The 12,188-nt window shown below is 42.9% G+C and overlaps 3 protein-coding genes across 7 annotated transcripts in view; 2 read left to right on the top strand and 1 right to left on the bottom strand.

Moving 5' to 3' along the window:
• The window catches only part of GTPBP1 (GTP binding protein 1), a 310,687-nt gene that overhangs the window by 60,795 nt on the left and 237,704 nt on the right, over nt 1–12,188 (top strand). The gene's annotated exons all lie outside the window — the stretch shown is intronic.
• Nucleotides 1–12,188, top strand: part of CBY1 (chibby family member 1, beta catenin antagonist) — a 628,117-nt gene that overhangs the window by 444,375 nt on the left and 171,554 nt on the right. The gene's annotated exons all lie outside the window — the stretch shown is intronic.
• Nucleotides 1–12,188, bottom strand: part of DDX17 (DEAD-box helicase 17) — a 23,349-nt gene extending 11,161 nt beyond the window's left edge. For both annotated transcript variants that reach the window (XM_050806204.1, XM_050806205.1), the window contains exons 1-8: nt 11,804–12,188; nt 6,825–6,975; nt 4,825–4,924; nt 3,870–4,003; nt 3,503–3,568; nt 1,126–1,267; nt 521–681; nt 265–437 (exon numbers count right to left, since the gene is read on the bottom strand). In XM_050806204.1, the coding sequence (XP_050662161.1) occupies nt 265–437; nt 521–681; nt 1,126–1,267; nt 3,503–3,568; nt 3,870–4,003; nt 4,825–4,924; nt 6,825–6,975; nt 11,804–11,853 (977 nt within the window). In that variant the 5' untranslated portion in view covers nt 11,854–12,188. The remainder of the gene's footprint in view (nt 1–264; nt 438–520; nt 682–1,125; nt 1,268–3,502; nt 3,569–3,869; nt 4,004–4,824; nt 4,925–6,824; nt 6,976–11,803) is intronic.

The raw sequence follows: 12,188 nt of genomic DNA, 5'->3' as shown, positions 1-12,188 counted from the left end.
TGCGGCACCAAGACATAAAATTGTGCAAAATTATACAGCTGGTAATCAGCAGAGCTGAGATTCAAACTCAAGAATTCAGAATCCTTGCATTTAACCATAATGCTCTGACAAATGACATAAAGATGGATTATCAGAAAGTTAGCAATGCTTTTAATGCTTTCAGGCCTCAAAATATACTGGTTTCTGTAATACTGATTTTGGAGGGTTATTAATAGAAAAGGTTTATTGGTATTATCAAATCAGAGAGTAAAATCTCTTTCATACTTGTGGTCTTTTTCACTTTCCATGCAGACATCCACTATCTGGAGGATGTTGTGGTTGGCACTCAACTCCAGATTGCCTACGTTGATCTGGGTGTAATCACGAAGGAAATCCTCTGCAAGCTGTCTTACTTCTTTTGGCCAGGTTGCGCTCCACATCAACGTCTGCCTATCAGGCTATCAAAAAAGGAAAGGCTTTCTTTCAGGCTAAGGAGCTTGGACAAATGGCATAAAGACTGCTTATTATTAGTTTTACGCACCCTGATTTGGTCAACAATTTTACGGATCTGGGGTTCAAATCCCATATCAAGCATTCTGTCAGCTTCATCCAACACAAGGTAAGTACATCGGCGAAGATTTGTCTTTCCTGACTCCAGGAAATCTATCAGACGTCCAGGAGTGGCTATGCAGATCTCAACACCTGTAAAACAAAACCAATGATCCAGCAAATCAGCTAGGTGCAGTGCTCACACCTGTATTCCAGCACTTCGGGAAGTGGAGGCGCGAAGATAGCTTGAGGCCGGGAGTTCACAACCAGCCTGGTCAACATAGCAAGACCCCGACTCTACAAAAACGCAGCAGCACCAGCCCTGGTGGCTGTACTCAATGCTGCAGAGAAGCTAAATTTTAACAAAGTACCTGCAAAAGCATGATGTCGGGATTTATGTACAATCACCAAATCCTCACAAAGTTTCCAGTCATGTTGAACTTTCTCTCTCAAAATAGTTATTTTGGTCACATGTGAGAATTTCTAAGCTGCTGAAATTCTCAGTTTTTCACAAGAACCCACTTTTTTCTCCAATTTCATCCACAGGAATTGGTAAAGATAAACTAACAATTCTTTTACACGATATTATTTTATTACCTCTTTCCAAGTCTCGAATCTGGGGACCTTTAGGAGCACCTCCATAAATACAAGTACTCTTCAATCTAGAACATTTGCCATAGTCATCGGCCACCTGCTGTACTTGCTGGGCAAGCTCTCTGGTAGGAGCCAGAACTAGACACTGAAATCAACAAAAAGACATTTGAGACCCCACCCAAGGTTTAAAAACAAACAAAAAAACCAAAAATCTTTGTTGTCTAATCTAGTACATTAAAAGTGATGGGGTGAAGATCAGAAGGAGGGAATATTAGTACAATGGAATGTAGAAGAAATTATTAGAACTTCATATTTAGCATTTGGAATGATACTGGTATCCTCGTCACTTTTACTATGACACATTATCAAATCATTATAGTTTATATGTACTTTTAAGTGCGTATACAGATTGTATTACCTGATTTTAAGTATACAATTCTCATTTACAGGTTGAGCATCCTAAACCCGAAAAACCAAAATGTTCCATCATTACTTTGAGAATCATATTGGTCCTCAAAATTTGGATTTGTTTTGTTTTGTCTCACTCTATCGCCCAGGCTGGAGGGCAGTGGTGCAATGTCAACTCATTGTAACCTCTGCCTCCTGGGTTCAAATGATTCTCCTGCGCCTCAGTCTCCTGAGTAGCTGGGACTGAAGGCATGCGCCACCACGCCCAGCTAATTATTGTATTTTTGTAGAGATGGGGTTTCCCCATGTTGGCCAGGCTAGTCTCGAATTCCTGACCTCACGTGATCTGCCCACTTTGGCCTCCCAAAGTGCTGGGATTACAGGTGTGAGCCACTGTGCCTGGCCTAAAATTTGAAATTTTGGATGGTCAACCTGACTTAAACTAGAAGTCACAAAACTGGCAGAAGGACACATTCCTGACCTCTAGTTTAAGCACTTCACCAGGTAGATAAGGCAAAAACAATGAAAATTTACATGTAATCTGACAAAACTGTGTACAATCTGGCCAAATAATACAAAAATCAAGGTATCATATACCAAATTATGAAACTTGCTTTGTATACTGATCCATTAGATATTAATTAATAATGCTGTCAGACATATACTATGTATTATATAAAGTACTGCATTATTTCTTTTTGTGAATATCTTGAGACATATTGTACATGTTCATAAATACATACGACAAATGCAAGCTTAATTCTTAAAGTTAAAAAGTAGGCCGGGCGTGGTAGCTCACACCTGTAATCCCATTATTTTGGGAGGCCGAGGCAGGATCACCTGAAGTCAGGAGTTCGAGACCAGTCTGGCCAACACGGTGAAACCCCGTCTCTACTAAAAAAACAAAAATTAGCCGCGTGTGGTGGCACATGCCTGTAATCCCAGCTACTTGGGAAGCTGAGACAGGATAATCGCTTGAACCTGGGAGGCAGAGGTTGCAATGAGCTGAGATTGTGCCAACAATGTACTCCAGCGTGGGCAACCAAGAGCAAAACTCCGTCTCAAAAGAAAGAAAAAAAAAGTACACATTCAATGCCAGGCGTGGTGGCTCCCAGCACCCTGGGGAGGCCGAGGCAGGTAGATCACCTGAAGTCAACAGTTCCAGACCAGCCTGGCCAACATGGCGAAACCCTATCTCTACTAAAAATACAAACATTAGCCGGGCGTGGTGGTGTACACTGTAATCCCAGCTACTCAGGAGGCTGAGGCAGGAGAATGGCTTAAACCTGGGAGGCAGAGGTTACAGTGAGCTGAGATCTTGCCACTGTACTCCAGCCTGGGCTACAGAGTGAGACTATGTCGCCCAAAAAAAAAAAAAAAAAAAAAAAAAAGCTGGATGCAGTGGCTCATGCCCGTAATTCCAGCAATTTGGGAGGCTGAGGCAGGCTGATCACCTGAGGTCAGGAGTTTGAGACCAGCCTGACCAACATGGAGAAACCCATCTCTAGTAAAAATACAAAATTAGCTGGGCATGGTGGCACATGCCAGTAATCCCAGCTACTCAGGAGGCTGAGGCAGGAGAATCGCTTGAACCCAGGAGGTGGAGGTTGCGGTGAGCCAAGATCACGCCATTGCACTCCAACTGGGCAACAAGAGCGAAACTCCAAACAAACAAACAAACAAACAAACAAAAAAACACCCAGAAAACACTTGACTTTACTGCACAGTAAGTGCCCATATAGCATGCATAGTTTCTTTAGGAGTAAGACTTTGGTTCAAATGTAAGCTCAGCTATTCAACTGCTGAGTGATCTTGGGTAAGTCATTTAACTGCAAGTAAGATGAGAATGAAACCATTTTCATGTATGGAGGGTGTGGTGAAGAGTACAAATGGATAATGTAAACCACCATGCCTAAATAGTTGCTAAATTGTAGTTTTTCTTAGAATTACAAAGAAACTGAAACACACTTACGATTGGGCCATCTCCCCTTTCCAAGTATGGCTGGTGGTTAATATGAACAATCGCAGGCAGGAGATACTGTGGAGGAGGGAAAGAATGACAACCTTATACTTAGAAGTACAATCTTACTAAGATACTTAATACTATCTTAGTAATTACTGAATTAATGCATAAATAGGAAAGTGAAAAACAGAACTCACCATTGCCACATACAGCAGGCGATGCAAATTTGAACATAAAATGCTTTCATATATTTAATACCTAAAATAGTACCTACACTATCTGAACAGCATTTCTATGAAGAACTGAGAACGCATGATAATCAGAATAGCAAAATAAGTTACCACAATATCAAGGATCTTCTCTTGCTCATACATACCGCCAACGTCTTCCCAGAGCCAGTCTGAGCAATGCCCACCATATCCCGGCCACTAAGAGCCAACGGAAATCCCTGGCACTGAATTGGAGTTGGTTCCGTAAAGTGCTGATCCATCAACACATCCATTACATATTCTGTAAGAGAATTTTATTTTACACATTTTATTGTGTTTAAGGGCACAAACCAAAAGAGTTTTTAAAAAAACTTTTAAGGTCACTAAAGTAAGATTTACCCAGCTTCATCTCTCCAAAGTGTTTTCTTTATCTACTGGATCTCCGACTAGCTTACCGTAAAGCTGCTCTGGGCCAGGCTAGGTGGCTCACGCTTGTAATCCTAGCACTTTGGGAGGCTGAGGCCAGTGGAGGTCAGGAGTTGACCAGCCTGGTCAACATGGTGAAACCCTGTCTCTCCTAAAAATACAAAAATTAGCCAGGAGTGGTGGCGGGCGCTTGTAAACCCAGCTACTCGGGAAGGTGAAGCAGAATCGCATGAACCCAGGAGGCGGAGGAGGCAGTGAGCTGAGATCACGCCACTGCACTTCAAACTGGGTGACAAAGTTGTGACTCCGTTTAAAAAAAAAAAAAAAAAAGCTGCTATAATAGTCTACCTCTCTCAGAAATTTGAAAAACCGTTACCCTAAAGCATCTAACAGGACATGGGAACATGGTAGTCATTTATTGTTTACCAAATTCACATCATGTCCAGCTAGAAAGCAATTTCATTCTGCTGTTTTCTAAAAGGCAGAGGGCAAAACCCTAGAAAAAGATAAAAACCTTAAAAAAAAAATTCTCAGTCTAAATACAAGAACAAAAGAACTGATGACCATAAAACCATAAAACAATCTCTTGTCCTTTCAACAAAACCCCAAGCCTGGCTCAAAGAGTTTAACCTAATACCCATGTCTCCCATTCAACCCAATTTAACAAATTAAGGCTCTAGACTGAAGAATACTTACGTGGGAAGTTAGCATGATGGAAGGCAAACACAGGTTTAGGACAAACATCTCCCCCTCTCACTGTAATCTCTTTCTTTCGGCGTAGCTCATCAACCTCATACTACGGAAAAAAAATTAAATAACACAAGTTAGTAAACTAGTTACTCTAAACATTCAGAATTTATGTTCCAAGCTAGCTGAGCAATTATCCAGTCCACAGCTACGATGGCAAATGTTTAATAGTTTACATGGTACTTTTATGTGTATCACTTTAATTTTGCAAGTTAATTAACGACGTAGGTGATTAAGAGTTCCACTTTCTTTTTTTTTTGAGACGGAGTCTGGCACTGCCCCCCAGGCTGGAGTGCAGTGGCGCAATCTCGGCTCATTGCAAGCTCCGCCTCCTGGGTTCACGCCATTCTCCTGCCTCAGCCTCCGGAGTAGCTGGGACTACAGGCGCCCGCCACCGTGCCTGGCTAATTTTTTGTATTTTTAGTAGAGACGGGGTTTCACCGTGGTCTCGATCTCCTGACCTTGTGATCCGCCCGCCTCGGCCTCCCAAAGTGCTGGGATTACAGGCGTGAGCCACCACGCCCGGCCAAGAGTTCCACTTTCTACAGGAGAAAACAGGTAAGTAACTTGCCCAAGGTCAGAACAAGGAGGAAAAAAGTGGAACTTGGACCCAAGTACTCTTTCCATTACACTTTCTTCTGAAAGAGTAACCATTTCATGTGTAGAGTCCAAAAAACAATGATAATGAGGTACAAGAACAGACAATGTTGGCTGGGCACGGTGGCTCCCACCTATAATCCCAGCACTTTGGAAGGCTGAGGTGGGTGGATCACTTGAGGTCAGGAGTTTGAGACCAGCCTGGCCAACATGGTGAAACCCCGCCTCTACTGAAAAAAAACAAAAAAATAAAAATAAAATTAGGCGTGGGGGCACGCGTCTGTAATCCCAGCTACTCGGGAGGCTAAGGCAGGGGAATTGCTTGAACCTGGGAGGCAGAGGTTGCAGCAAGCCAAGATCATGCCACAGCACTCTAGCCTGTGGAACACAGCGAGACTTCATCTCAAAAAAAAAAGACAAGGCCAATATATGATATTTTTCACTAGCAGATGAAAAGACATGACCTAACATACAGTAGTTTCAATCATATATAATAAACAGATTAATAAGCATTATCAACAAATGAGAACAAATTCAATGCATATTGAAACTGGTCCCCTTTTATGAGTACTGGGGTCTTAGTTAAGAATGTAAGAAAGGCCGGGTGCAGTGGCTCACACCTGTAATCCCAGCACTTTGGGAGGCGGAGGTGGGTGGATCACTAGGTGATCGTGAGATGGAGACCAGTCTGACCAATATGGTGAAACCCTGTCTCTCGCACTCCAGCCTGGGTGACAGAGCAAGATTCTGTCTCCAAAAAAAAAAAAAAAAAAAAAAAAAAAAGGCTGGGCGTGTGTAATCCCAGCACTTTGAGAGGCCATGTCAGATTAATCGCCTGAGGTCCAAGGTCTGGAGTTCGAGACCAGCCTGCCCAACATAGTGAAACTCCGTCTCTACTAAAACTACAAAAAGTTAGCCAGGCATGGTGGCGGGTGCCTGTAATCCCAGCTACTCGTGAGGCAGCAGGATCACTTGAACGCACGAGGCGGAGGTTGCAGTGAGCCAAGATCATGCCATTGTAGTCTAGCCTGGGCAACAAGAGTGAAACTGTCTCAAAAAAAAAAAAAAAAAAAAATCATCTGGGTGCAGTGGCTCATGCCTGTAATCCCAGCACTTTGAAAAGCTGAGGCGGGTAGTTTGCTTGAGATAGGGAGTTCGAGACCAGCCCGGGGAACATGGCAAAACCCAGTCTCTACAAAAAGGAAAAAAAAAATTAACCAAGTTTTTTGTAAGAAAAATACCACCACACTGGAATAAAATGTAAAACAGCAACAGTAGCGTATGAATAAACTCTAACCAATGTATCTACTTGGTTCAATAATCTGTACATTAAAATACACATGTAAGCTTACTGGTGTCAGTCTTGCTACTTCCGGATGTTCCACATAAAAATTTTTCTCAAACTTGGGGAGCTCACTCAAATCCCACTTTTTCTTACGCAAACGCTCCCCAGGATTACCAAATTTCTTCGGGGGAAGGCCACCACCACCTCTTGCTCCAAATCTAGGAACAACAGAATTTTTAGTTAGTTCATCAGTATTTTCAAAGCAATGTATCGTACATGCCATAAAAACATTCAAAAAGGATGGAGTTCTAAGGATACTACCAGCCTACCTCCAAAAAGACCATTTTATTTACTCCTATTTAAAGGTATGGAGAACTGTGTAAAACTTCCTTTACTACCCAACAATACTGTTTTATGAGTATGTCTACAATAGGTGAAAAATTAAAAACTCCTTTATTGAGAGAAATACATCCTAGGGATTACAATCACAGATTCTGGATCCAGACATGGTTTTGAGTTTTGATTCTGCCACTTACTGTGTAATTTGAAGCTAATTATTTAACTTCTACACACCTTAGTTTCCTATGCAAAGCAGAAATAATACCACCTATTTCAGAGGCTGCTGAGAAAATGACCTAATAATGTGCAATGTGCTATAAAACTATCTGGCATAGCCAGCACCCAGTACAATTTAGCATCATTTCATTCAACAAATAGTTATTAGGTACCAAGTTATTAGGAACCAAGTGTGTATCAGTTACTGTTTTAAGTGGTACTGTGCTGGAGTTACTAAATAAAACAGAAACAAGTCTCTGCTCTTGGGTAACAGACATGCAGGCAAAGGATGACATTAGTTTAAGTTTCAATTAAAGGCAAGATTGTGGACAAGCAGGAAAATATACTCCAAGCAAGTCCCTCAATCTTAGAATAGCTTCTTGGGCCCACTCCTCCGTGTGATAAGCACTCCACTTGTCTGCTAATCTGCAAAGCAAAACTGGGTCCTGGAAAGGACTTGGTAGACTGGTCTTCATATTTAGCTTACGCTAATAAAAGAGCTGAGCCTGCCGGGGTCAGTGGCTCACGCCTGTAATCCCAGCACTCTGGGAGGCGGAGGCCGGCGGATCACTTGAGGTCAGGAACTTGAGATCAGCCTGGCCAACATGGTGAAAACCCATCTCTTACTAAAAACACAAAAAAGTAGCTGGGCGTCGCGGCACACGCCTGTAATCCCTAGCTACTTGGGAGGCTGAGGCGGGAGAACTGCTGGAACTCGGGAGGTGGAGGTTGCAGTAAGCTGAGATGGCACCACAGCACTCCAGCCTGGTAGACAGAGAGAGGCTCCGTCAAGACAGACAGACAGACAGAAAGACAGGAAAGAAAGGAAGACAGAAAAAGACAGAAAGAAAAGAAAAAAAAAAAAAAAAAAAAAAAAAAAAGAGCTGAACATAGATTTATGACCCTTCCTTCTTTGGTCTCTACTTTTACCTTCTATCTCCTTCTTGTTCCCAAATGCAGGAAAAAAAAAAAAAAACACTAACAAGACTTACTTAAGGCTTTACTTACTTTACTTACTTTTTTGCAGAAAAAAAAAACCACTAACAAGACTTACTTAAGGCTTTAACACTCAACTAATTACTTAAGATCAACTTCTGGCTTTTTATAAAACTTTCACAACAGACAAGCCCAAGGGGAATACAAATATGACCACTGGCCAAAGCTAAAATTTAAGAAATCACAAGCTACTTTTCCTAGAAGAATCTTAACACTAAGATGGCCTTCATTTTCCCTATTTCTTTATTGTGAAGTACAGGTCTTCAGCATACACAAACTGTATAGCCATTTCTTTACTCAGTTTCTTTACTCCGTGTAAAATATTGTACTGAATTTAGTTTCCTTTTCCCACTCTAACCCACTTGTAACTTCATCTTATATAAAGTTCCACTTTATCATTGATAGGCAAGTAGGTGTATTATTCTACAGGGCATCATTTCCTGAAATTCAAAGCCTTTAGAAGTCTGGTTTAACCAGCTAGACATTCCTCTAAAAACACACGTAACAAAAATTGATGGCAGGAGATTTTATTGGGATCACTGGATACCTACACTCAACAGGCAGAACTTGGCTAACTCCATTTATACCACTACTGAGTAAGACAAATTAAGAATCAGAACAGGAAGAGCACACAGCATAGGGATACACGTGTCAGGAACATCTTTAATATGATCCTCAGCTTAAGGCTCATTACTGAACAGACCAAAAGGCCACCTCAATTGCCACTCCCAACACACTTGCAAATGAAGCAGATAAATAAGGTACTTTTCAAGAGGTAGAAAGTCTTTGGATTATCACTCTTGCAAATTATAAAATACTTCATTGTTACTGCTGCACTGCAATGCTACCCAAACCCTACTGATTTAGGAAAAACTAAAACTTTTGAAAGATTCCTGTTAAGGCTTTAAACTGATGATTATCATTTATGTATTTTTTTTTCCTCTCTCCTTATTTTCCTGGCTATTTATTCAAGACATACTATTCTACACTAAACATATTAATTTGAAACATGGGGTTCTTGGAAAATATGCCGTCTTCCATGTTTATAATTAATGCTGACATAATTAACGACCTCAAAATTCAAGAAAATCTCTTACTTTTGAGCTTATCCATACCATCTTTAAATACGCACATCATACTCTCTGGTACACTATGCTGCTCAAATGTTTTTATCCAGTCAGTAATAAGTTTAATTTGGCTTTGCAAAAAAAAATTCACCTTTGAAGATTCATATATTAACATTAAAAACCACATATTAACATTCATATATTAAACATTAAAAACCATCACATGTACAATGCATATCATTTTTGCATCACACACGTGAAACACATGAACTGACCTCACCAATTCCTTTTTCAAAGTAACCACCACTTCAACTGTGTAGCATTCATTTAAGAGTAAAACAGCAATTCAAATAATCAAGAACATTTCTTGGGAAAGGGAGAGTTGTGACAAAGATCTTATGAAAGAAGGCCAGTTCGTTTGAAATTTTTAAAAAATGTCATCTGATACAAAGAGTTAAAGTATGGATCAGTAATTCACTTTTTTCCTTTCAAATAACTTATTAAAGCATATATATGGTGAAAGGAAATACTAAACCAAACAGCCATGGTAAAGAAACAGAACACTATTAGTACCTTGTATCCCCTTTATGTGCCTATTTCAAGTTTACAACTTTCACCCTAATAACCACTACCTTGAATTTTGTTAACCATTCCCTTTCCTGTCATATTTGCACATATCCTTAAATGTGTCACCCTACCACAACTTGCTTTTTAACTCAACATGTCTGTGACTTATCCACATTAATCCAAGTTCTTTTCTCTTTTTCACGGCTGATTAAATTGTATTCAATTGCACGAATACCCACAATTTATGGAGACATTTGAGTTATTTCCAATATCCTGTTAGCAGGAATGCTGGTATATAAACTTTTCTGTACAAGGATCCTGAGGCACGTGTGCAAGGATTTCTCTAGGCATTACAGTCTAGGGTGTAAAGCTTAGGGAGGAATTACTGGGCTGTTTTCAATTTTCCTAGATAATCTTAAATTCTTTTTCTAAGTGGTTGTACTGAAATTCACTTCTAAACTCAGCAATACTGTCAAACACAAGCAAACATTCCATCTCTCGTCCTTTAAACAATGAGATCAAATATTTTCCTTCCTAATAAGGTATAAATCAAAATAATTTTGTAAAAACTGGTAACTGAAGTGCTTGTGACTAGTAAATCCAGTAGTTGTGCATCTGAACCACGAAAGACAAAAACGTTTGGGCAAAGTATGGTTAATAGAGTGCCTACTACAGCGAGACTATTACATCCATTATCTCTTAATTCCTGACAACACACCAAAGTAAGGGCAATTATTATCACCTTCCTCAGAGGAAACAAGCTCACAAAAGTTACGGATCTTGACCAAGGTCACACACACATATAAAGTGGCGTCACATTACTCTTTTTGGAAGCAGGGAGCGGGCAATCGGAGTTTCGCTCTGCTGCCCAGGCTGGAGTGCAGTGGCGCTATCTCCACTCACTGCAACCTCTGCCTCCCGAGTTCAAGCGATTCTCGTGCCTCAGCCTCCCGAGCAGCTGGGATTACAGACATGCGCCACCAAGCCAGGTTAATTTTGTATTTTCAGTAGAGACAGGGTTTCTCCATGTTGGCCAGGCTGGTCTCGAACTCCCGACCTCTGGTGATCCGCCCGCCTCGGCCTCCCAAGGTGTTGGGATTACGGGCCTGAGGCCTGCGCCCGGCCCACAATACCAAGAACTTTCTAGCGAGGCAGAATAGTTGATGCTGCAGTCCAATTAGAGAAAAAACGCCGAAATATTAAAACTAAATTAACGACCCAAAAAAAATCCTTCCCCCAAACACGGTCATCTAGATGGCAAGCAACTCCATTGCTTTACATCCCAATGCATTTCCTTCGACTTAAAATACGACTGAAGAGGATTAAAACCTATTTTTAAAAATGAGAAGCTGGTCTTTTCGTCTCGTGTCTTAAACAGTGAACTCTGGGGAGAGAACGTCAAGGCTGCCATTTCGTGTAAAGCTTTCCTGGGCTGAAGTCTTCTCTTAGGAAGATCCGTGTTTTTCCAGATGAACGCCGAGGCCTGAAGACATCAAACGGCCCGCTCCAAGCGGCCAGGCCCGAGAGCCGGGACGCCAGGCGAGGCGCCTAAGCCCGGGCCGGGGCTGCTGCGGCCAGGCCGCCCCTCCCGATCCCCCGCGGGGCTGAGACGAGGCCGGGCCGCGCCACGACTGCCTTTCGCAAAGAGAGGCCCAGCGTCGCCAAGCCGCCGCCCTCTTTGGGTCCCGAGTGACCCTGGAGCCGAGGCCCGCGCAGGAAACCGCTGTCTGGCCTCGAGTCGCCTCGCCTCCCGGGGTCAGGAGCAGGACTCCCAGGCCCGCAGTCCGCTGGGCCTCCCCAGAAAGCAACTCCCCCACCCCCACCCCCACGCCAGGCCTCTCCTCTCCTCCCCCACCCTTACCCTCCACGGTCACGATCCCGGTCCCGGTCCCCAAAGCCTCCTCCGCGCATGGTCCCAAAAGGATAGAGATCTGGGAGCGGGGCACGGATGGCCGGGCTCGGGAGGGCCTGCGGCTCCGGTCTGGTGACGACCGATGGCGGCGGCGCCTCCGCTGTTGGGGCGGCGGCAGGCGCAGCGCTCTCTCGCTCCGACGCGCTGTCTCCCGTCGCAGACGCCACCGTCGCCGCCTCTCTCGTCGGAGACGGGAGCAAAACACAGAGAATCGGGGCTACAAAGCCGGCGGGCAGGTTTGGCTACGCTCAAACCGGGCAGTGCCGCGGTTTAGGCGTCTCCTTCCTTCCCAGCGACTGCACAAAATGGCGGCCGCAGCTGAGTCGGCTCCAAC

Source organism: Macaca thibetana, chromosome 10 (genome assembly GCF_024542745.1).
Source record: "Macaca thibetana thibetana isolate TM-01 chromosome 10, ASM2454274v1, whole genome shotgun sequence".
NCBI classification, from domain to species: Eukaryota; Metazoa; Chordata; class Mammalia; order Primates; family Cercopithecidae; genus Macaca; species Macaca thibetana.
Note: the sequence above shows the minus strand (reverse complement) of the source record. Positions and strands in the feature narration are given on the sequence as shown.